At 33.5% G+C, this 27,038-nt stretch overlaps 2 protein-coding genes across 3 annotated transcripts; one reads left to right on the top strand and one right to left on the bottom strand.

Moving 5' to 3' along the window:
- Positions 1 to 15,402: 15,402 nt before the first annotated feature.
- On the bottom strand, positions 15,403 to 16,359 carry LOC11444030 (F-box/LRR-repeat/kelch-repeat protein At2g27520). The gene is made up of 2 exons (XM_003627524.3): positions 15,667 to 16,359; positions 15,403 to 15,552 (listed from the first exon to the last, which is right to left on the bottom strand). Exons 1-2 carry the CDS (start codon positions 16,357 to 16,359, stop codon positions 15,403 to 15,405), a joined length of 843 nt encoding a protein of 280 aa, XP_003627572.3.
- A 3,415-nt stretch (positions 16,360 to 19,774) lies between these two features.
- LOC11445956 (SKP1-like protein 21) lies at positions 19,775 to 27,038 on the top strand. Of its 2 annotated transcripts, none has more exons than XM_024773764.2 (10): positions 19,775 to 19,957; positions 21,825 to 22,032; positions 22,879 to 23,103; positions 23,206 to 23,421; positions 23,483 to 23,593; positions 24,262 to 24,340; positions 25,192 to 25,295; positions 25,425 to 25,594; positions 26,083 to 26,216; positions 26,576 to 27,038. In XM_024773764.2, coding segments are annotated over exons 2-10 (1,077 nt in total). In that variant the 5' UTR covers positions 19,775 to 19,957; positions 21,825 to 21,996; the 3' UTR covers positions 26,578 to 27,038. The 2 variants fall into 2 exon arrangements, with proteins under 2 accessions (XP_024629532.1, XP_003627573.3); XM_003627525.4 differs by having other exon boundaries at positions 19,777 to 19,957; positions 23,206 to 23,397.

Below are 27,038 nucleotides of genomic sequence, written 5' to 3' on the forward strand. Positions count from 1 at the left end.
AAAAGGCTTGGAACAACGTAGATTTAGAATTTTCATACGGTTTTTGAAAATTATTAGGTTTTTTCAATCTTTTGAATGAAACCGTTCAAACTTCAACAGATCTACATTGTTTCGTCCTTGTTACTGTTCTTGAGAAAGGAAGATGAAGTTTGAGTTTTACCTGAGTTTTTTATCGGAGATTTTACGAGATTCTTCGGAAAAACTTGATTCTTGGCTCTGCTTTGTTGATTTTGCTTGGGAACCGAAAATAAATCGGTGTCTTCACCGGTTAACTTTCTTCATTTTCCTTGCCGGTTTGAAACTCTTCTTCTTTTCCTCTTCTTCTCCCTGTGATCGGTGCTTGAGTTTCTCACCTCCGGTGAGGAATTCGCGCCTTGAATTGCAGGGATTTCAACTCAATGATGAAGATTCATCCATGAATCTCTGAGAATTGATGCAATTTCTGATCAAATTTTGGTTCTGGAAATTAGGGTTTTTGTATTGTTCTTGGTGATTTTTCTGTTTTGATCCTAGCTGCCAAGAGAGAGAATCTTTCACGTGTTTGTGAGTTGGCACTGATTGAATGGGTCTCCCTGAATTTCTGACACTGTGCACTATTTATAAGCTGCCACTTGTATTTGAGATCCAATGAAATGGTGACACCTGGACTTGTATGGCTCGGCCTTGGACTTGTTGTGACCTAGGGACCTTTCTGCAAAAATGTAAAATTGAGGACTAAACTGCAATTAATAATAATGGACTAAAATGCAAATTTAAAAAGTTTTGGACTAAAGTACAATTCTGGAAACTTGCTTGAGGGACCAGAATGCAATTAAAAATAAAATTGAATTAAAACTGGTAAATTGGAAAAAAAAAAAGTAAAGTGAAACCTAAAATAAAACCAACAAAAGGACTAAAATGAACCAATTACCACAATGAGGTATTTTAAAATACCTCTCTGTCGAAATTTTGACAGGAAAAGATCAGAATGCCCTTTTTGTATGATTTTTTGAAATAACATGCAAGAAAAGCAATGCAATGATTCAGAGAGTTTTCAAATGACCTGTAATGCAAGAGAGACACTTTGGATGATCTTATGCAAGAAAAACACAGGCAAAATCATGATTTGAAAATATCTTGAGACAGAGACAGTAAGATATGCAGATGAAAATAAAGTGAAGATTCAAAGTAACACGACAGTAATTTGACAATTATCAGTGGTAGAAAAGAAATTTGAACGAGTATTTTTTAGGTCCAAAATCAGGGTATAACAACTGCTTCGTCATCTCCACGATATGCTAATATCAAGGTATCTCCATTCCCAGAAAGGTACCATGGCAACAACAATGGAATACCCCGTCTAATTGAAGAAAGGATACCCCGTCTAATTGAAGAAAGGTTATGCATTTGAAGATTAAAGTAGTCAATTCTAAATAATTGAGTCCAAGATTCTTGAAATCCAAACTCTTCCATTTGCCATATAACAAATTGAGTTTCCTTGAAATCGTGCGAAAAGCAAAGTCGGTCCAAAAGAACCTGAAGAGTTGGCTGAAAGCTTGGGACCTCATCAAAACCAAAAGGCAAACAAAATTGCATGTATGTCTCAGTTGAAAGGTCAAGGGAAACAATCTTGAATTGATCAACATGAGTAATAGACTTGTGTTCATAAAAAGGATAAAAATAGTTTTCAATAGCCAACCAGTAAATAGTGCCTCTCAAATACACACCATTATTAAATGAAGAGATAAGAGGAATCAAAGGAAAACTGTTAATATTTCTCCAACAATCATCACTCAAACTGAGAACTCTGACCCGACTTCTCCATGGAGAGTTGTTTCCTTCATCTCGTTCTGCGCAAAACTCTACCACCTTGTAAGTTTCGGTTAAAATGTCACAACCAAAAGTGAAATTCAAACATCCTAATAGAGATTGCCGAAAGTTATGATGATCATCATGCCCTAATGTTTCAGTTCCAACACTGAAATTCAAACCGCATAGCTGACTGTCTCGAGTCCCAAACGCTCTAGTTCCTGTTCTCATGGCAGGGTTGCATACACGAAACCAATACTTACAATACCTTGTGTTATATGAACTGATCAGAAAGCACAGTAATCCGTTGCAAGAATTAACAACCTGGCCAGTGCAACCATGGCAATAGTCGCCGGAAAGAGTGATGAACGAATTCTTAAACAAACGAGCTACAGGTAGGGATTGGACTAGACCAATAAGGCACCTCTAATCTTCGAGTATGAGGCGTGGGTGGTTCTGAGATGACTTTTTAAGGTGTTTTTGGACGAAGGGTGGATCGGAGATGAGAGTGTTCCATGACTTGCTCACGCATTTGAATTGGACAATGGTTTTCACGTTAAGTAATGATAGGATTTCGGCTATGAGATCGGTGGGAAGGAACACAGGTGGTAATGGTAACTTATTCTTTTTCATGTTCTTTTCCTTCTTCTTCATCATCATCATCATCAACTTGTAATACCTTGTTATCTTCTTCAACCTTTGGAAGGGTTTCCGAGTTCGGCGGTTTAGGTTGAAGTGTTAACCCTAACAAAAGCAAAACAATTTGTCCTTCTTTTATAGTAATCAAACCCAGACACCACAAAAAAAAATTGTGCAGTGGTTGATCCATGTTAAAGCAGTGAATTTAGATAAGGAATTAGGGTTACATAAGATTAAGGTTTAAAGCTTGGTTTCATTAGGATTATGTCATTAGACTTATCCAACAATCCCAAGACAAGAGAAGTCTACTCACTGACGTTCATCGTAGACAAGGAGAAGAAGAGAGAAAGCATAAAAATAAATAACAAGAAAGTAAATGAACTTTTATTAGAAAGACAATTGTCACATATTGCATTCCAAGAAAAGATGAATATTTGTGATGGATGGCTACTCTATTTATAGCATACATTTGACTTAAAATCTAAGCAATTACATTCGGGCTAAAAATAGAGTAGCTTAAAATCTAAGCAAAAGACACTCTAGAGGGTGGCACGGCCGTGCCAATGCTAGCACGGGTCGTGCCAAGCTTCTGACTTTAGGGGAGACATATTTTGTCTTCCAATCTTTGTATTTTCGTACCGAATCAGCTCCAAGTCCCTTTCTTTTGCTCCAAGACTCAATCCATCCAATATTCATTCCTGAAATATAATAAAATGCAATTTGTAGTAAACTATCTTAAAAAGGAAATAATATTAATATAAAATAAACTAAAATCTAATTAAAACTAAACTAAATAATATCTAGAAATAGGTAATAAATGACTCATCAAACTCCCCCACACTTGAATCTTTGCTTGTCCTCAAGCAAAAGGCATAGACATGGCAGCAATAAAAAGATTAATATATGACAATTCAAATAAAAGCTTATGTCTCCTTCGAGGTTTCATTTCAATGTACACTAATCACAACTTCAAGTATTCCTTGTGAACTTATTCAACCCAACAACAAGTCTTAAGTGAGTGTGTGTGTGTGTGTGTGTAGTCCAACCCTTTTCTTGCTCCTGTATAAGATAGATATTATGAGGAACAGGTTCTAACCTTAACACTAAAGTGACCGAGAAAAATCTTTTCTTCATTTCATATAAGAGAGGTGGGAGAGTTAAGATAGATTTGATGAATTTATACATTTGGGGGCTTGTAGATGCCTAGGGGCTATCATTTCACATTGGAAGTCCGTGAGGGGGTATCCTTTCCTCCAAGTTTCTATGATCACCCTAAGTAGTGCTACAACTTGTTTACTTCACTTAGGAAGTTCATCTTTTTAGAGGGTTAATTTAAGCACAATTTGTTTGAGAAGTCATCACCACATTTAGGAAGTCATTGAGAGGGTATCCTTTCCTCCACGTGCTGGTGATATCCTTCTGCCCCATTTCGGTTTACACATTTCATCACATTAGAATTATTCCCACACAAACTTATACTACTTTTACTCTGAAGATTTTTAAGGGTCCAGGTTACCATTAAAGCTAGAACTTGTTCCTTAAAATACCTATTCATACACTTACTCAAGGATTGCAACTAGGTGCTATTCTCATTGGAGAATTTTCACAATAAAACTTGATGTGGGTATAGCAAGAATACTTACAACACAAGAAATCACTTTAATGTACAAGAAACGACCATTGAAGAGACAACAAAAATTTATGTCATAATAAAACATTAAAAACAAGCTGCTTATTCATGCCTTTTACAATAAAACAAAACAAAAGAATAAAGTTCAAGGGAGTTTGGAAACACTACGACTAAAGACACTTTATTTAGGCTCCCCCCACACTTAGGAGAAACATTGTCCTCAATGATTCAAAATAAGAGAAATAAAGAAGAAGAAGAAGAAGAAGAAGAAGAAGAAGAAGAAGAAGCAGGAGGAGGAGGAGTAAGAGAAGAGAGGAAGAGGAAATCTCACATTTTGCATTGAGTTCTTATAGGGAGGACCTTGGAGGTGAAAATGGTGCATCATGTTCCGAAGCATTTGGTTATTTTCTTCGGATATGCGGTTGCCCCTTAGGACATCATTCCTTAGTCCCGATAATTTGACACCTTGCCTTAGTTGCTCGGTGCTTATCCTTTCAACCTCGGTTTGCATCCATGTCCATCTTTCATTATCATTGTTTCCTCCGGTTTCATGGTCATGGTGATCCTCTTCTTGGTGCAAGTGTGCACCTTCCTCTTCAATAATGTGCTCTTCATGTACCTGCGAACTATCACCAACATACAACAAATTTTCTTCCACCTCGGTGTTAGTCCGAGATGGGTTAGGAAGTATAATTAAAACAGGCACATTGAGTTTAAGTGTATAGGCCATGGGTGGTCGAGGTTTTATGAATTTCAAAGAGATAAGGGCCTCTATGTTAAGCCTATTGTTTCCCTCAATCTTGTTAATCCATTGGTCTTCACCCACTCCCAATTGCCTAACTATGTCTGTGATGATACCACCTACCACTATCTCTCCCCTACCATTAGACCTATTACTGAGATGGGAAAGGTAATCAAGCATGGAAAAGTAAGTGTTAACGGGGTGGTTGTTAAGCATAGCCCACAACATGAAGAGTTCATCAGTTCTAGTGTTCCCCAATTCAATCCTACCCCAAATTGTGCAAGCCATAACCCTTTGAAGGTACCTAAGCACAGGGTTGTGAATGCTGCTAGCTTCCTAGAAAGTTAAACACATTATCGTGAATGCCTACTACATTCAAGCTAAAAGAATCAGGATATCTACAAGCATGTATAGATTTAGAGATGAGAATTTTATACCTATCCCTTTGCTTGTTGTCCTTGAATTGTATTCCAAGATTCTTTGTTGTAACTTGCTTCTTTGGGGAAGGTCCTCTTGACGAGCTTGCAACTTCTTTACCACCTCTTTCGGAAGCCATAGCCTTGACCTTGGTTGGATTTAGCGTGGTTGTGTTTAGGGAATGTGCTAGTGGAAAGGGTTGGTTTAGTGATGGGGTGAGTGTTATGAGTTGGGTGGTGGAAATTGGTGATGAATTTGTGGGTTTTAGGGAAGGCTACGAATTTGGTTGATTTTGGGTGAAGAAATTTTTGTGAATTGGTGGGGTTTTGATGGAGATACGAAGGTGTGAAGGTTGGTGGTTATGTAGGTTTTAGAAAGAAGTTTGAAGGAGGAGAGATGTTGGTGTTAGAGAATGAGGGAAGATGAAGTGGAAAAAGAAAATGTGGCGATACTCAACTGAGGTTGGGCACGGCCGTGCCAGCTGTTGGCACGGGCCGTGCCAAGTTCCTGGAGTTTGGCTTGGTTTTGGAGTGGCAAGGTCTGGCACGGCCGTGCCAGTGTGAGCACGGGCCGTGCCAAGGTTCTGGAGACCGGAACTTCAAAAATTTTCTTTTTCTTGAATCATTCTTGGATAATTACCTACAAAATAACTTAAAACAAAAAGAAACAAATAAAACAAAAGCAATTAAATGCATGGGTTGCCTCCCACGAAGCGCTTGTTTAAAGTCATTAGCTTGACGGTCAAAGGGTTTCTCTATCCTATACCCAATCTTTCACAAAGGGACAATGGCATCAAACTGACATTATCCCCCAAATCACACATTGCTCTTTCTATAATCTCAGATCCTATGACAGATGGTTTGGAAAAACTCACAGGATCCTTAAGTTTAGATGGCAATTTTTCTTGAATGTTTGCAATAAGTTTTCTAAACTGCTCATCTAGCTTGGACTCATCAAACTCTTGTGGGAAAGGAATTTTTGGCTCATAAGGTGGTGATATGTTAGGCTTTTCACTCTCTATCACAACTTTCTCACTTTGTGGCTTTTCACTCTCTACCTCAACTTCATTAGTCTTGGTTTCCACAACGGGGTCCTCTAATTGTTTACCATCCCTAAGTATAACATCATTCGGTTGAACCTTTGGGTTACCCTTAGGTTGGCTCGGAAGGTTTCCGGAGGTTTGGGAGTGAGAGGCTACTTGATGGCCTACATGAGGGATTTGAATTTCTAGCATTTTGTTGTGAGTACAAAGAGAATCTACTTTTGAGGAAAGCCGATCGAGAGAGTCCTTCAAATTTCTAGCTTGGATTTCAAATTCTTTGTTGTGCCTAGAGTTATCTAATATAAGATTTTCTAGCAAAAGTTCCAAGTTGGATCTTTGAGGGACTCCTTGGTTATTTTCAAAACCAGGTGGTGTTGTTTGTTGTCCAAAAAGATTTTGAGGGGTTTGAAAAAATTGATCGTTCCTAAACCCTTGATTATATTGAGCATAGTTTACTTGCTCAGGACTTCTAACAACACTACCTAGTTGACCAGTATGACCAAATATTCCATAACAAGGAGGCAAAACAGGGGAAGGAGTCCAAGGATAAGAGTTTTGAGCCATGCCTGAGATAAGAAAGGTTAAAGATAAGAAATAAAAAATAAAATAAATAAAATAAAATAATAAAATAAGGAGAAAGGGAGAGAGATTTATATATAAAAAATAAAAAGAAAAGGAAATAAAATATATAAGAAATAAAAAATAAAAAAAAATAAAAAAGATAAGAAAAGGAAATAAAATATTATATATATATATATATATATAGATTAACCACTATTAAAAAGTTAATCAAATTACAATAACTCCCCGGCAGCGGCGTCAAAAACTTGATGAGATAAAACCGCAAGTGCACGGTCTTACCGAAGTAGTAAAATATGAGTATCGATCCGACAGGGAGTTATGAATTCAATTAACTTTAAATAATAATTAGACTGAACGTTTAGAAGGTAGAAAAGTTTGTATTTTTAATTAAAAGAAAAACAACAAAAGAAAAGATAAAAGCCTTGGAATTATTGGTTCATCCTAATGACAAGTCCTTCACAAACCAAACTATTAAACTTATAACCTTATGTTAGACCTAATTTCTCAAGACAGTTTCTCTTTTGTTCCTCTAGCAACCAAGCCTATTTCGCTGACTTGATTACTATTAGATTTTGGTTCCTCTAACAACCAAGTCTATTTCGCTGACTTGATCATTATTAGTTCCCTTGAAGATCGAAACTATATGTCTCAAAGATTGTAAAGACTATTTCGCTGCCTTTACAATCTTTGTCTAAATTCACTTGTTCGAATATCAAAGCTCCACTTTCGTTTTATGAATTGATATTTGAGATGATGGATAAACAATTATCAAACCCTCCACTTTCGTTTCCACAGTTTGATAATGGTTGATCCATGTTAAAGCAGTGAATTTTGATAAGGAATTAGGGTTACATAAGATTAAGGTTTAAAGCTTGGTTTCATTAGGATTATGTCATTAGACTTATCCAACAATCCCAAGACAAGAGAAGTCTACTCACTGACGTTCATCGTAGACAAGGAGAAGAAGAGAGAAAACATAAAAATAAATAACAAGAAAGTAAATGAACTTTTATTAGAAAGACAATTGTCACATATTGCATTCCAAGAAAAGATGAATATTTGTGATGGATGGCTACTCTATTTATAGCATACATTTGACTTAAAATCTAAGCAATTACATTCGGGCTAAAAATAGAGTAGCTTAAAATCTAAGCAAAAGCAGCAAAAGACACTTTAGAGGGTGGCACGGCCGTGCCAATGCTAGCACGGGTCGTGCCAAGCTTCTGACTTTAGGGGAGACATATTTTGTCTTCCAATCTTTGTATTTCGTACCGAATCAGCTCCAAGTCCCTTTCTTTTGCTCCAAGACTCAATCCATCCAATATTCATTCCTGAAATATAATAAAATGCAATTTGTAGTAAACTATCTTAAAAAGGAAATAATATTAATATAAAATAAACTAAAATCTAATTAAAACTAAACTAAATAATATCTAAAAATAGGTAATAAATGACTCATCACCACGCGAACTAGAGAATAGTCATCCCCTAGTTAAATTGAGTTTACATAAACTACGTAAACCCAGCTTACGTTAGTTTACTTAACTTATGTAAACTCAGTTTACGTAGTGTATGTAAACTCAGTTTACTTAACTCAAGGCACTATATAAACTGAGTTTGCTCAGTGTATGTAAACTCAGTTTTAACTCGTGTAAACTGAGTTTACATAAACTAAATAAACTGAATTTACATAAATTTTTTAATTAAAAAGTATATTAGTAAGTTTGGGGTGTAACTTGAATTATTTCGAGTGTGGATAGTATCTGTCTTTTGTTTCCATTGAAACAATAGTTGATAAAGGGCAATTTATTGAAAAATAAATAAATAGTTGATAAAGGGCAATGATGTGAGTGGCGTGTGTACGAGGAATGATCAAATTACATTAATGTCATGTGCATCCCTTTAAAAATATTAATTTTGTCAAAAAAAATTCCTTTAAAAATATCTATTATATACTATAAATAAAGATAATAACCTCTTTCGGTTCTTTTGTCAAAAAAAAAAAACCTTTTAGTTCTTTTGAGCTGACTTTTTCTCTTTTAAAAAATGAACTCAATTTTCAATAAAATTAACACATATAACAAATAGATAAGAATAAATTTAAATATTAAAAAAATGTAACAAACACGATATGAATATATGTATTCTGTTTTTTTTTTCCTTTATCATTTTAAAAGAGTAACAAATTAGATGAGTATATGCCTCTTCAAAAAAAGAAAAATAAATTAGATGAGTATATTTATACTTACTTTTTCATTATCGCAATTATACCCTTAAACAATTTTTCTATAACAATGATTGTTGTTGGTTTCATTAAAAAAAAAAAATTGATTATATGTTTTGGTTATATTGTTGGTGTCATTGAAATATATAATAATGGTTAGTTTGATTTGTTATAACTTGAAAGCAACAAACATTTATATTTTACGTTAGCGCAATAAAAAGAGCGGAAAGACAGGCACGTGAGTGTCCGTCTTTTCACTAGTTAATATAATGTTACATTGTTTTACACCGTTTAATATCATTTTACTCCATGTATATTTTTCATTCTTTTATTATATATATTTTTCAAAATTGATCGTTGAATTGTAAATTTAATTTATATATATTGTCTAGGTAAAATTTTACACAAATCTAAAATAAGTTAGAATGTTACTGAGACACAAGATTAACATACTAACAATGTTCAATAAAAACGCATAAATCATGTTTGCGGATTGGTTTTTAGAGGGTTTTGGAAGGGAGAGCTTTGGAGGGTTATTTCTATATTTTGATATTTATTTGATATTTTAAAAAATTAAAAAGAACAACATCATACATGAACATATATTATAAGTTTGTACTTGGCCAGACTTTACTTGCCTCCCGGTTGATCTCCAGATTACCAGGGCTCCTTCTCCCGAGACCAGAGGGTTAACATAAAAAAAATTATAGACTTAGCTCTCCAAATCCCTCATCTTCAAAACCCTAAAAAAACCAACGGATAAATAGACACTTAATCTTGATGGATCTCAATAACATATCAAATGATATAAACTTTCAATCTAATGATTTAATTTAAAAAATAGTACGTATCGGGTAAAAAAGGATATTGATATGTATAACAATGATGTAAAACTAAATCAATGTAGTTTGATCCCCATATATAAATTTATAGTGACGGCCCAAAAAATCGTTGGTATAGAAAATATATACCTACAGAAAAATCACTGATAGACATCCCAAAAGACAGTTAAGGGTTAGTTCAAATCGACATGAAACATCACGAAAATTAAGGGTGCACAAGGCGAGTGAGTGGACTAATCTGTGGGGACTATAAATTCTGCAAAAATGCAAGTTGTTTGTTTCAAGGTTGGCTTGGGTGTCTGCCCCAACATGAGAAAGATTGTATTATAAAGGTGTCCCATGACCTCTTGTCTGCCAGAAATCGAGCTCACATGGAGGCTGTTTGGGAGAAAGCTGGATGCAATACAGAAGTTGATCTGGCAATGAGTGTTGTTGTAGACACTGTAGTTGCATGTCTGTTCAGCTTGCTGAAAAAGAACTGTCAAGGGAAAAAGAAGTGACGTTGATGGTTTCATGTGCACGCTCGAAATCATTCTCACAGGGAAGCAATTAACTAATGTATGCCAAATGCAATGCTGACGCAAAAATTAATACCGATTGTCAGAGGGTTTATTATATCATGGAATTTATGGGGAGATGGTTTATGATAATGAGTTTGGACACCTTAAGAAAACACAGAGGAATCCTTTAAAACAAACAAAACTCTATGGTAGGTTTTACTAGAAAACAAGTCAATCGCGTTGCTCATTGTTTGGCTCCAGCATCATGGTATTTTGCTAGTCACCGTGTTTTTGAGTATAGTCCGCCTTGTATTATTGATTTGATTTTAACGAAATGATTCGAGTTTGTTATCGTAACAATTGAAGGTCCAAGTACCACATCAATGTTGATTTCAAAAAGTAAGAAAATTTTATTTCTATACTTCATGATAATTGCATTATTCTATAAAAAAAAAAAAAATTAAAAAGAAGAATGACATTGCTATAGCATCTATTTTTTTATAAAAAAATTATCTTATTTTTAGAAAAGAAAATAAAACCTCGGAGTCACCTAATTATAAAACATGACCATATATTTGTATCTTGTATCTTGCATGTTTCTCTTAGGCTATGTTTGGATTGGTGATATGTGATGGAATGGAACGGAATGGAGTGGTACATAATTATATTCCATTGTTTGGATTTGCAAAAAGTGAATGGAGTGGGATGGAATACAATGGAACTGATTCCATCCAATACCACCCAAACCTTCAATTTTTTATTCCCTCCAAATTGGGGTGTATCCAATGGAATAGAGTACCGTAACAAAAATATTACATTTTTACCCCTGTTTTTATTTTATCTGTAACATGTTCCTCCAACTACTGTTCTTACGTTTTTTTCTTCTCCCGTTTAATTTTTTCATTGCTGTCATGTTTTCCTCTTAATTCCTCATGTGCATGCTTATTATTTCTTGCTCTGGTATATATTTTTTTCTCTATGTTTACCTTTAAAAAAAAAAGAACTTTGCTACGTTGATTTTTTTTTTTTTTAAGAAACTTTGCTACGTTGATGTATGACTATATATTCTTCAATTTTTTTTTTGCTATTTTATCAATAATACCTAGTATACAAACTGATGAGTTATAATGAGTTTTAAAGTTTCAACATGCGTGTATATTCCTAGATTTGTTATAGAGTTCTGAAGAAATGCAGTTTGTTAAACATATGGATGGCATGTCTAAATCAAATTAGGATGCTAAACTCTTGTTTAAATGTTTTAACGGTTGAAGGCAATAAAATTTTAGTAGTAATATCTTTATAATAATAGTATTTTTTAAATAAGGGTAAAAGTGGAATAAAAATTTATAACTTGTTCCGTTCCGTTCACTTCACAAACAATGGAATGGAAACATGATTTTGTCACATCATAACATATCCAAACAATGGAATGGAATCTTTGTTCCATTCCATTCCGCTCCGCTGCACTCCATTCCATTCCATTCCGCTCCATTCCGTTATGTTCCGTCAATCCAAACAGAGTCTTAATGTGGTGCAACTTTAGAGGGACATTCAAGCTTCTTTAATGTAACAATAATGTGTGTATGATGATTTTAATGTGACCAAAATAAGGTGATTTAAGAAAAATCAATCCTGCTAGTATAGTACTAATATTCAATGATATTTCTCCAGCCTAAAAGAATATCTATTTTCTTTATATTGCAGATTTTAAGATCATATCTACAGAAATATCGCGATGATGTTATGGTATGTTTGGAGAAGATGGAACAACGAGATGTGGGAGACCGAACATTAGACTATTCTGACAACAATTCCGATGGCACGTGATATCATTTACCGATGGTGTGATGTATGCAACTCGTGTAATTGATGGCAGCCCCCAAATGAAGGATATGTAAAGTGTAATTGATGTCGCCCTATTTGGTGATCAACAATGCTTTGGTGTTGGAATGTGCATCTAGAACGCTCAAGGTTGTTTTCTAAAAGCTTTAACGAAATGGTTTGAGTGTTATCCTACTCCACTAGAAGCAGAGGCACTAGAATTAAAGGAAGTTATATACTGACTTGCAGAATTAGGACTATCAATGGTGCAAATTAAACTAGATTGTAAGCTAGTGATGGAAAACAACATGGGTAGTTCTAACAACCAATTTTGGCCATATTTTTTTCAATTGTATATCACTACTACTAGAACATTTTTCAAACTATAGGATAAATTTTGTAAAAAAGACAAACAAACTATGTCGCTCAATGACGCTCATACACTAGCACGGGTGTCAAAGTTGTATACGTGTCCTATCAGAAATAACGAACCCTAGTCAAACAAGATGAAGGTTATCTAGAAGAGCCATGCAAATGTAGTCATGTGCTTGCATAACTTTTTGAGTTCTTGAGAGCAATTGAATGTGAAAATAAAAATTATTTTTGTCATTCCATGCAATACACACTCAGCATTTATTGATTCTACTTGTGAACATCTAAAGCTTTATCTGATAGTCAGGAGGGCAGTAGGTCATAAAATGTTCAATATATGTAGGAATATCAAAATATAACTCGCAAAAAGACGACAAAACATAGTTCTATTAAAAAATACGGTCTAGGTCGAATTTCACTCTAGTCCTCATCAAGGATAGATTTTCCTACCATACTTCCTTTTCCTGCCATGATTGGAGTATGCAGACCTATAATTCAAAAATATCAATTAGGTTAGAAGTAAAACAACAAAACATAAAACAGACAAAAAAGGAAAAGAAAAAAAAGAGTGCATAATAAAAATGTTCAAAACTTTTATTGAAAAGAAATGAATTGTAGAAGCATTCAACCATGATGCCATGAATCTAAGCCTGTTATAATGGCTATACTAGGGTTGTGTCATTAAAAAATAGATTCTATTGCAATATCAATATCATTAGGTATACAAGATAAAATAGTTCTCACTATCAAAATCAACATGGATGTGCCTGAACTAGGTTAAATAAAATTAGATCAAGAATAATATCTGGTATGTATTTATTTGCACTTAAACAGACAAATAAAGAGCTGAGCTATTGATAAGTGCTAGAAAGTTGTAATTTAAGTGATATATTTTAGGCACTTTTGTTACTTGTTTTACAAGTTATTGAGGGAAAAGCCGAGAAATAAGTGATTATTGCCCTTTTACGCTTTATCTATCTTACTTCACCCATTTGTGCAGGATTTGAACTCAAGACATCAAGCAAAGACAAGAAAATGAAGAAAAGTACAAAAAGGCTGAAAAATGAAGATTACTCGCCCCCAACTCGCCATGGCCAGTAAAAGGCGAGCAATTCCAGTGGCCAATAGAGATTCCACGCCACCAACTCGCAATGGCAAGTGGAAGGCGAGTTAGGGCGGTTTAGCCTCTCACAGCTGACGTGGCACAAACCCAATGGCGAAGGAACCTCAACTCGCCATGGCGAATGAAGTAGCTCGCGAGGCGAGTGAATGCAGACTCAGAATTCTATAAATAGCTCACTCAACCATTTCAGAAAGGAGATAGTTTTATAGAGTTTTATAGTTAGTTTTTCTCTGAGTTTTTCATACTTTTCACTTGTAATATTCTTAGAGAGAGAGATAGGGCTTGTTCTTCATAGAGTGAGAGTGAAAGAGAGTGGATTCTTCATTCTTTGTTGAGAAATCACAAGTTGTAAATGAATTTTTCTCCTTCAATTCATTCTTGCAAGGCTTCCATCACAATGAGTAGCTAAATCTCCTTTGTTGGGATTAGAGGTACTTGATCTTAGCTTAACATGTAATCTTTTGATCTATAAATATATGGTTCTAGCATTTGATTTGATATTGATGTTATTCTTGCACTTTAATCTTTATCTTTGATTTAATTGTGATTGAGAAATACTTTTGAATCTAGGTTTAGAATAACCATCTATCAAAACATAGGTTCTAGACATGGAATCGATGTTTTGATAATCACTTTGTGTATCCAAACCTAAAGCTTTCTTATCATTCAATAGATCGAGAAATCATCGATTGAACGATAAGATCGACTCTTGAATCATTCAATAGTTTGAGACATCGACGATTGAATGATACAATTGATTTCACAATATTGTTTGGACACGAATAGTGTTGTCGAGGGATACGTGATAATATCAAAGAAAAGCTAGAATCCATGTATGATCATTAGGTTACGTGTGACGCTTGATCAAGGAACTCTAATCCTAACAAGTTTCACGCCCTATTAATCTCAATTTTATCGTTTGCAATTGAGTTACTAAAACAAACAACCAATTATCTTTTTAACTTGGAATGGTATTTGGTGTCGAACGGTCCGCGATATCGCACTAGTCCCTGAGGAGACGATATAAATACTTACAATTGTTTGATGCAAAAATACTACATCAACTATTAACATGGTATTAGGATCACTATGTTTATTCATTATATATGTGATACAGTTTTGAGACAAAGAAATTGGCTACACCATATTTCAGGACCCATCCGTTAGAAATTCTCGCGCTCGATATAGCACCACTCAATCAAAACAAATTCATTCAATCCAGTAGATTCCCAAACTATATTAACAATGACCAATAGATATTTTTTTAAAAAAAAAACATACATGAATTGCCATAGATTCAAACAATTAAAAACAGTAGAAGGGAATGAACTTACTTCCAATTAGTTGAAATCAAACTTTCCACGTAAGAGAACCGACATAGTTTGCCGGAAAATCCAACTTTCTTGACTCTATTTTCTCTCTGATTATAAATAACTACTTCATCATCTCCATGATATGCTAATATCAAGGTATCTCCATTTTCAGAAAGGTACAATGGCAACAACAATGGATTACCCCATATAATTGGAAGGTTATTATTTCAAGATTAGAGTAGTCAATTCTAAATAATTGAGTCCAAGATTCTTGAAATCCCATCTCTTTCATTTGCCATATAACAAATTGAGTTTCCTTGAAATCGTGCGAAAAGCAAAGTCGGTCCAAAAGAAAATGAAGAGTTGGCTAAAAGCATGGGACCTCATCAAAACCAGAAGGCAGTGAAAATTGCATGTATGCCTCAGTTGAAAGATCAAGGGAGACAATCTTGAACTGATCAACATGAGTAATAGCCCCATAACCATAAAAAGGATAAAAATAGTTCTGAATAGCTAACTAGTAAATAGTGCCGCTCAAATACACACCATTATTAAATGGAGAGATAAGAGGAATCACAGGAAAACTGTCGATATTTCTCCAACAATCATCGCTCAAACTGAGAATTCTGACCTGACTTCTCCATGGACCATATTTGTTTTCTTCATCTCCTTTGGCACGAAACTCCACGGTCTTGTAAGTTCCACTTAAAATGCCACAACCAAAAGTGAACTTCAAACAACCTAATAGATATCGCCTACGGTAGTCATAATAACAACTCCCAAATGCTTCAGAACCAAAATTGAACCTCAAACTGCGTAGCTGAAGGTTATAGTCATGATTTGTCCCTAATGCTTTCGATCTTGTTCCTGTAGCAGGGTTCCATATACGAAACCAATAATTATGATACTCCTTATTATCAGAACAGAAAATAAAGCATAACAATCCGTTGCAGGAAATAACAACCTTGCAGTTGTCATTCAAACCACCACCGTCGTAGCAAAAGTCACCAGAAACAGTGATGGACGGATTCTTGAGTAAACGAGTGATGGGGAGGGATTGGATAGTCCGCATAGGGTATACCCAACATGGTGGTTTGAGTATGAGGCGTGGGGGCCTTTTAAGTTGTTTTTGGACGAAGGTCGGATCAGAGATGAGAGTGTTCCATGACTTGCTCAGACATATGAGTCGGAGAATGGTTTTCACGTCAAGGAGTGATAGGATTTGAGCGATGAGTTCCTCAGGAAGGAACATCGACAAAGTTAGCTTTTTATTTTTCTTGTCCTTCTTCTTCTTCTTGATGCTCATCAACTTGGAATACCTCATTATCTTCTTCAACCTTAGAAAGGGTTTATGAGTTTAGCGATTGATGACAATGATGAGTAGTAGTGCTTTGTGTTAGCGTTTTGAACCCTAACAAATAACAAAATGGGAGCTTCTAAGGTACACCTAACAAATTAAGGTGTACCGATATTCTGCTTCATAAATTTATAAATTAATGATCATTTTATAAAATAAGTTGTTATTTGTCATTATTTATATTTTAGAAAACACCATCTCATGAGAAAAAAACATCATTTCATTGTTTAAATGAATTATATTAAATTTTTAACATTTTCTCATAAAAAATAATCAATATTTTTCATTATAAGCAATAAAAATTCAAAAAAAGTAAATTTTATTTCATCGATGCTTTTGGTAAATAAGATTTAATTATTATAATTGCCAATGATAGAAAATAATTATTTTTTCTTCAAAAAAGAACCAATTTAATGAATGTTTGGTGTACCGGTATACTCAAAATGTTGAATGTACCATAGAATTTGCCTAACAAAATTATATATAAATAACAAAATATATATAATTTGAGTTGCGGATACAAACTTATTTCTACGTAATCAAATTGTGCAGTGGGCCAAAGTTGTAAATGGCCTAGGCGTTTTTGTTATATTTTTTTACTTAGTTTAATTTTGTTTCCACTGAAACAATAGTTGATAAATGACAATAATTACACTAATGTAATCTTACATCCTTTTAAAAATATTAATATAATGTTAATTATATCAGTGTTATACCGTTTAATATTGTTATATTTCATGTATACTTTTCATTTTTTTTTATAAATATATTCTTCAAATTTGATCATTGAATTATAAGTTTAATTTATATAGATCGTATATGTAAAATTTTACACAAAACTAAAATCAGTATATGTGCTGAAATTCATAAAAATTCACTATGATCTACGTGCAGTAATTTCATTTCAAATCCTTTTAAAATCCTTTTAATTTAACTATAACTTAAGTTCTATAAATCGTTTTGACGTCAGACCAACAGTATTAGAAAGCTAACATCCATACCTACAAGTTTTGTGTTTACACCTAAGACCAATTATGCACCTATCAATACTAGATTTCATTTCAAATTCGGGGCAGAGATGGAAAAAAAAAATCAGAAAAAGCAACCTATATTATTCAACTTCACTTTCATTCAAAATCATCACAATCATCACTCTTAACCTTAATTCTCAAATTCTCAAAAACTAAACCTACAACATGTTAAATACAATTTTTAGAATCATAGACTCAAGATTATTGAATGTTAGTCCCACCCTTACCTTAAGAAATCGATTGCAAGGTTCTCTTCTCGTTCCTCCTCTTCTCTAGGTTTTCTCCCTTTTTCTAAAAAAACTGGTTGTACGTGAAAAACTATTCTGACTTCTCACTTTTCTCTTTTTATAACCTTAACCTACCTATTTTCTCTTAACTCCACTTATTCTCTTAAACTCTTCTAAATTTCCAAATCAGCTCCCAAAGTCTCAATATTCTATTTTAATATATATATATATATATATATATATATATATATATATATATATATATATATATATATATAATACTTCTACACCAAATAACAAATATATTTCTACACTAGATAATATAATATAATATACTACTAAAACACCAACCTATAACACAAAAATAACACACATCATCATAAATCAAATAAATTATTCAAAAAGACTCTAAACTCAATAAAATAATCAAATAAAACAAATAATTCAAAGAGGACGTTACAACAAATAGCATTGAAATCTAAAGGCAAAAAGAATTTAAAAGTTCAAATAACTAATAAAACAGATAGCATTGAAATCGAACATGCAACATGAACTACAATTTCTCGTTTACATACCACTTGAACTTTGAGTAAACACTTTTACAAAATTTGACATAGAAAAATATTTTCAAAACTAAAATACGAGACCTAGTACGAGGTCTAAACAACTTGGGCCCTTGCTTTAGTAGCAGCCCCCTTAGACCGACCATGCATCTAGACTCCTTAAAACCAAAATAAAATAATAAATATGTTTTATTTTTTGATTATTAAAATGAAAATAATGACCAAAGATTGGTTTACCCTTTTATTTTATTTTTTTTAACTATGGAAAACAAATGAGTTTATCGGAAGATACTAAACTCTTATAATATAATGTGGCAAACCTAATGTTCAAATATTAGTTTCACATAAATAGGATTACCTACCTTATGAGGCTCTGATTGACATGTGATGTAATTATGTGTTCATTTTGTTCACTCTTCACAGCTCAACTCACTTAATTGTACAAAATCTTTCGATCGACTTACTTCACATGTTGAACAATCTCAGGGGTCTATAAAGTAATCACCAAAGCATTCCAACTTCTTAATATGCTTGGGCCGAACTTTTAAAGTCCCAACCAAATAACCTAATCTATAAAATTTCTCTTTAAGCATCTTTAATTGCTCATACCAGAGATGTCAAAATTGCATCCATCCGGTCCTAATTTGCGATCTTCTTAGATCGGGAAATAAAGACTTACATCCCGAACCCAAATAAGGAGGTAGGACCTGATACGTTCCCTAAAACACATTCGATAGAACCAAACATAAATTCTCTAAATTTCAACAACAAATAATTTTTTCAGCAAAAATTAAGTCGCTCATAATTTAACAATACATCATCATTCATAATTTAACATTAATACACCAAAGATTGTAATTCAACAACAATCCAATATTAGTGAAATCTAAACACAATATAAAATTACATCAAATTTCTACCAACACTTTTGACAATTATGGTTCAAATGAATCCAAAATTATAACACTACATCTTTAGATACTGTCCAGAAAAACATGGACTTTACATCACGATCATTCTTAATTACCATCACCTCTGGCATCCACAATTTTTCACTTCTGAAAAAATTAGTGGTTATTGAATTATATTGTTATTGAAATTCAGAAAATTTATTCATGGTTTAATCAAATGTGTTTTTATGAAACATATCAGGTCCTAACTCTCGATCCAGGTTCAGAGCATAAGTCCCTATCTTACCGTAAACACAATTAAAGGTGGACGAATTTTATCTTCCGATCCTAAGCTATCATGAATTAGGAATCAACATAGGTTTTAATATTTTTTATCATTTTTACATTTCGAGGTGCGTTAGAGTAATTAAAGGTGCTTAAAATCCCTTAGATGAGATGAAACAAATCTCTTCTAACTTAACCAAGTATTGAGTTTGAATTCAGCCTTGAACATGCAACATCGTTAAAACTCCTAGGGAGAGTTTGTCGCTAATTTGCGTCTCAGCTCAAGAGATTAGTCTTCGCAATTGCGAGCGGAGAATACCCGCTTTAAAATAAAGTAAAAATTAAAGGTGCTTAAAGACCAATTTTCCCTAATCTAATCCGTTTCACCCTCATACGGCGTCGTTTCACACACACCACTCTTCATTCATCTCCCTTACCCTTTGCAATTCCCTGTCATTGAAAATGATTGCAGAAGAGTGAACAAGTTTCCCAGTCACAAAAATTGCCAACTCTCACTTTCTCTCTCCTCAATTTTCTCACTCATCAAATCCATTTCTCTTCACTCCAAGGTACACGTGTTCATCTATGAAAACACTCCGATTCATTTTTTTTTGCATTTGATTTTAATTGTTCAATTTTTACTACATCTTTATTTAACTCACCTTAATTCGTGTTGATTAATCATGGGTTGTCTTCAAAATTTTATTTTATTTACTTTGTATGTTGTTTTTTTGTTAGGATAATTGGAAATCTATGTGATGATTACGAGGTTATGAAATTATGAAGTTTAATTATTATTTTTTTCAGTTCAGAAAGGAAAAGTGTTGATTTTTAAATGTTTAATTTTGTGGTTTTAATTGATGATTAAAAATAGTTGATTTTTGGGTTAGTGATGTTACTAATTTGGTATTGGACTTGTGATTAAAATACAAGTTTGGAATTGAATGTTGATGTTTATGTTGGTTTTGTAATTTGATAATGCTAATCATTATTGCTAGATTGGCACTCGTGAGCAGTAGTACTGAAGTGAGATTATTGATAAGGTTAAGAATAGATTTGTATTTTTAATATGATATTTGCTGAATTATTGAAAGTAACAGGGTTTTAATTTTGAAAATTTTTATAAGGCTTTTCTGGAAAGTGACAACCTGATTTGGGATGCTGCTTTTATGGTGAATTAGTGAATGGTGTTCAAAAAGGCAAAGTTTAGATTTATGAAGATATATATACAACTTTTGATTTAATATTTGATTGATAAAAAATTATGGCTTTTATCACCAGAATTATGGTATCTAGTTGCATTCTAGGAGATTCTTCACCCAAATTTAGGGCAAATTATAGGTTTAGAATTTTTGTGCTTGTGTAATGGTTCCTAAAATTGAGAATGTGATAAATTGATAATTGTAAATTGTTTATTAAATCAAAGGTAAAATTGAGGGATTAGAACCCAATTAAAATTGGTGTTCTTAGTACATAAAAGGGAAAGGAAAAGATAGAAGAAGACCAAGTCGAAAGACTTAAGCCATTACTCTACTTGAGAGTACCAAAGGGGAGAGGAGATACTATGTCATTTTTCTTCATACCCCTTAGTGATCATCATTTCTCTATTTATGCACAATCCAAGCTTCCTTAATTTTAGGTGTCCATTTGCCTCAATCAATAGTGTTATGCCAAATTGCCAAGTGTATTTTCTCATATGCTGTTTTGAATCATAACAGCTTGGTAGGATTTATTGATCACAAAAGTAATTTAGGTAAACGTAAGAGTGATGAGAAGATATACCGTTTTTAGTGTATGTTTGATTACACTTTTGTGAGAGGCAAAAGTGAACATAAAAGTGATTTTGACATGTTTCAATCTCGAGTGTAATTGCTTTTCCGTGTGGATTTGAAGTTTGTGATTTGGAACTTTAACCTCTAAACATGATTTGTAACCTGAAATTGATTGTTCATCACACTTTACGTGTATGTTTCTAAACATACATCATTTTACATTCAAATCGCTTTTAAACAAAATTGAATTTTTTAAAATTAATTTTCGACACCATAAAACCAAACACATAACGAAAGAAAAAACTGATGTATAATACATCCGTGTAAGGTGGAAAAGTATAAATTAAGGAAGAAATTTGATGATAGTTCCTTTTGTAGAAATCGATATATCCGTATGACCAAAAACAACCATGAAGAATCTACTTCTTAGGAATAATTTATGCAATGTTGCATTATTGTACTGCGTTGTTGATGCCAATATTTGTGCTAAATACAGTGTGGTTGCCATCCATAATTTAAGAACAGCAGTATATATTAGCATGCTGTTAATTTCTGTAATGCATCTGTTGCACATATTAACTTCTTATCCAGGGGCCAAATCTTCATTCTGATATTTGACATGTTCTTACCTATTTAACTTGCTGTATGATATACTGTGATGCAGATTTGTGCGGCACTGCAAATTCTCTAAGGGACATCGTGCATTTGAGTAATATTGCTCTTGTAATATAATCCTGATTGCAGAAGCCCTTTGAAGGGAGGACATAACCGAGGTTGTATTGTGTCGTAAAGAAACTTCCGATTTTCACATATTTCACAAGTCAAATTGTTCTCCGATGTCAGAAACTGACATGGCCGTTATTAAACCCGAGGTATGATATCTTTCTGTATAAGTGAATATATGTTTTTTTTTTTTTAAAAAAAAAAAACTATCTAGCCAAAATTGTTAAATTTTGTTTAAGGTGTACTTTTTGGTGGTAATGTTAACTTATTCCTTTGTCTTTTACTTATAAACAATTTATTCTGCTTTATATGATTTGTTTCAAGTAATATTTGATGCATTATTGGATGTACAAATAATTTCAAAAGGTTTACCATTCCGTGTACCAGAATGCATTTATGGCTGTTTAAAGGTTCAGTGTTATAAGTTTGTATTCTATTTTTTATGTTTTATGTGTATTTGTTGACAGTTGAAACTTGTAATTATTAGACATGACTTTGTGAATACAGGTTGTTGCTGTATTTTGTATTTAAGGAATCAATTTAGCACTGAAATGACTCTGGTCTAGTTTTCACCTTAATCTATTTAAGGATGGTGATTATAGGGAGGAATCATCTTTTTAAAATTTACAGTTATCCATGCATGATCTGTAAAATAACAAGGAGTTTTAATGCTGAACCCTTCTCGCGCGTGCACACACAGGCACACATTCCAACTTTGTAAACATTAGATATGCAAAGTCATCTTGCCTTAGGGCTCATACAAGTCACGGCATTATATTCTCTTCGAATCCTTGAGTTTGCTTGGTAGTCTCTTTAAAAATTTATGTATTCTATTTTCTCTATGACTGTTGTAAATGGTTGTGCAGTTGTCTTGTCTGGATTCAAAGTGTCCATTTTACTACTTTTAAACTTACCTATCATTGAATTGTTACTTTGCTTTGTTTTTTTTGGGTAAAAAAACTGACACTATATTGGTATTTGTTTGTATTATCTAGATGATGAAGCCTTATGTGTGGCTTCAAACTTCCGATGAATCAATCCAACAAGTGGAACAAGAGATTGCGATGTTTTGTCCATTTATATGTCAAGAAATATTACAAAAAGGCAATGGAACTTCCAAGAATTGTGCAGTATGTCTTCCTCAACAAGTCAGTCCTGCAATGCTGAGCTTAATTCTTGATTACTGTCGATTTCATCAAGTACTAGGCCGCTCAAACAAGGTTCTTCATTGCTCTTATCTTGTGGATTGTATTCTAGACAAGATGACCCTAGTCCGAACAAATATCACAGATTATCTCACTCGGTGATTTTCTTTTGTATAGGAACGGAAGGCTTATGATGAGAAATTCGTTAGGATAGACACAGAGAAGCTCTGTGAGTTGACATCTGCTGCAGACAGCCTTCAGTTAAAGCCATTGGTTGATCTCACCAGTCGTGCTCTTGCTCGAATAATTGAAGGAAGATCACCGGAGGAGATACGTGATATATTTCATTTGCCTGATGATCTTACAGAGGTGTCTGGTGCTTGTGAGAACTCTGTATGCCGATTATATTTTCTTGGATTTTCAATTTCCATGTCTCACACATTTTGTAATCCAGGAAGAGAAGTTGGAGCCCTTGAGAAACATAACTGATGATCCAAGGATAAGGCTTTTGAACCGCTTGTATGCCAAGAAGAGGAAAGAGCTTAAAGAGCGTGAGAGGATAAAGGTGCTACTCAATTTTTTCCAGCACATTTTATGTACTGTTTCTGTCAAATTTAATTATCATTTGTTAATAAGATATTTCTGTTTCGACTATTGCCAATGCGAAAACAGAAATCAAACAACAAAAAAAAGAATACAACAATACAAACAAAGTGAACACTTATTAGCTCTTCAAGGGGAGTGAATATAAGGAAGGTTTAAGTGCTCGGCCTTCTATATCAGAAACTTAGATATAAAAAACCCTGGAAGATTTTTAGTGTGAAACTGAAATTGAATTTTAGAAATTAGGAGAAAGTAAAATCTAAAAGAGGGCATCTACCGGTAGGTTCATGGAGCTGAAACTGTTGACATTGCAGTCTCTATGCATGATTGTAGACAAAATGAGATAGGATTTCTGATCTAATTGATGTTTTTTTTTTTTTTTTGAACAAGCCAAAGATCTAATTGATGTTTTTGGCAACAGGACAAGTCAAAAGACCTGATTTCCCCTTTAAAATTTCAAGCTCTAGTTAAAAAAGAGCAAGATGAGCAATTTTATGTCATTTTACAATACCGTTCCTATTCAAAGATGCACCACAAACCATTGACAACATAGGTCTAGATGTATTATTGCATCATTTTACATGCCCTAAATTATGATAAGTTTTGAAGTTGATCCCTTTCATGTTTCAGAATGTTGAAGCTGAAGAAGAGCATGTAGACGAACGTTCAGTTGATGACCTTTTGTCTTTTATTAATGGAAATGATGGAGGTATTTTGAGCATTTCAGTTCTCATCTTTGTGGACTTCTTGTTTTCATTTTGTAGATTGATTAAATCAAATGTGTAAGATATCATTCCTAATCCGTGCACTTTCTATTTAATGTTACCTCTTGGCCATAAGAAACCCTTTTTAAAAGACAAGCATTACTTTGTATTTCATGATAGTCGAGTAGGCTCAGACAACCGCCCGCTAAAAATGATGTCATTGTAAAATTAAGAGGCTTAGTAGAAGCATTTTTAGATGATAAATTATTCACCAGTCTCAATTTTATGACAGACTAGGCAAAGTAGCGCTGGCAAGGACAGCGCAAACATCTGTCCCCTTTTCTATAAGACAAACATTTCAGTTTTCTTTAATTTAATTTCAGATAAATTGATATAAGAAATATATTTAACATGCCTAACTTTACAATCCCTAACTGGAACAATTTTTGTATAGGTTGTACTTACCTCTTGACCGAACTCTGGATTACCAGGGCCATTACCGGAGGGTTAATACTGATAAATTGTTGTGGCAAATTTGTGAGCTATTATAACTAATGTCTTCAGATTATTGAAACTAGAAAAGTAAATAAGAAAATTATTCATAATCCGGATTAAACTTAACTATTTATGGATACGATTTTTTATTATCGTGGTGCCAAAGTTTGTTAATGATGTGCTAGTGCCCTTATATTGTCACATCATTTGGGATAAGAAATTTGTATGATTTTTGGGACGTGTATAGCATTGCTAATTGCATTTTAAAAATATTGAGATTCTTTTGGGGTCAGACTTGTCTTGAATTTTTCTATAGCTTCCTTTTTGACTTCCTGACTGGAGGTGAAGAATTTTGTCACAGATCCGAAGGGGATTAAAACTTCCAAGAATAAAAAGAAGAACCGAAGGAAAAAAGACCAACAGAAGAATTCTTCTTTGAAGGAATCATCTGTACCACATAAGAAGGTTGTTGTAAATGCTACTGTTTTATTTATACACTGCAAAATCATTTGGCACAATGTCAGTGATGGATGAACAGAGTCTATTGGCTATCGCTAAAAAATTAACTGTATACCGGCTTTCTTCTTTCTCTAGGCGGAGGTAAATGGTCATAATAACAGACATCAAAGTTCGGAAGCTGATAGACCGTGTGAGACCTCAAGCTTATTCCATACAGACTATGATCCTATGATTGAGTTTGATGATGACGACGACGATATAGATGATGATATAGATGATCCGGTATTAAAAGCAAAAATTGACAGGTGGGGATATTTTCTGATTCAGTGCTTCACAATGTATTGTTTCTAAAATCTATTTTGTATTTGTATTCTATCCAGTTAGGTGGTTATTGTCTTTAGCATTGTTGCATTTGTTGGTCACTATTTTTTTCGACATTAGAAAAATACTGTATTTTTTCCCTCTGCCTAGTCAGAACTCAGAAGCATGCTGAACAGATCTTTAAGGACTAAAACATATGCACAGGACAAGGCACCAGAATGAATAAACTCTGTCCATTTTTATTTTTTTTGAATTTTTAAGGAATTGAATATATAACTTCTGCAATCCTGAGCTATAGCCCTAGTGGCAAATGTTCATGACACTATTTACCTTCCATGTTTTTTTACCAGGTCATTTTTGGTAAACTAAGATTTTCTCGTTGATGTTAAGAGGAGTTTGTAGGGTGGTTACACTAAGTGCTTCTAAGATAATGCATGCTAAAATTTATTTCGTATGTTACTTTGTGATGCAGGGAAGTGGAAGATTTTGCCCGCAGATTAAATTCTGACTGGCCAGAGAGAATAAAAGACTTTTTGTCATCCTCACAAGAAAGGAAGACGATGCTTTTTACTACCAATGGGAATGGCTTTCTAGGGCGACATACTTGTATGCTTCTATTTACCTTTCTAGTTGAACTTCAATAATAAGTTTTTGTCTTGCATAATGGGTATTTTAGATCTCCAACACCCCATTTTCCCCTTCCTTTTGAATCTCATTCTTGTTTCTTTTTTAACCTTCTGCATTTTGGTCTACTAGTTTTGATGATATGGTTCCAATTTTGGTTTTGCTATTTTCATATACTCAATGCATGTTAGTATGTTCATGTAATCAAGCTGTGCATAGTCAATTCTGTCGTACCATATCCCGTCAACCTAGTTAGAGACCATACTGTGCTATTATTTACACACTATTGTTCTTACCTTAATATTTTTTTTTTTTTACGATAATATTTTTTCCATGTTCAGGACTCTGCTTTCATAATGGAAATGATTCCACCCCGAATGGCCATTGGCTTCAAAATTTTGAGAGATGCTGGCAAGCGCAAGCACAAGGAAATTGTTGCATGTCAGTTGTTTTCTTTCTTTATTTTTGTTTTGTTCTAGGGAAATTTTAATGAGTAACCTTAGGACGCTTGTTAAGGATTCAAAATAAAGTATCAACAGAAAAATAAAACTCCTCAAGTTATTTTATTTTTTTTGAAAAAATGGATATTGTGAAATATTTTATTTTTCTATTCTTTAACAAGTGTCCTTGGCATCTTTTGTTTTGTTTTGTTTTTTGCAGTTCACTTTTACGTGCTTCTTTCTTGTATATGGAATTCTTTTTCCCTCTTTCTACATTTCAATTTCTTTGAACAATAAATAGGAGTTTCAATTGTAATAGTTGAGATTTTGTCAAAAAATTGTAATAGTCGAGTTATCGTGTGAA

Source organism: Medicago truncatula, chromosome 8, assembly GCF_003473485.1.
Source record: "Medicago truncatula cultivar Jemalong A17 chromosome 8, MtrunA17r5.0-ANR, whole genome shotgun sequence".
NCBI classification, from domain to species: domain Eukaryota; kingdom Viridiplantae; phylum Streptophyta; class Magnoliopsida; order Fabales; family Fabaceae; genus Medicago; species Medicago truncatula.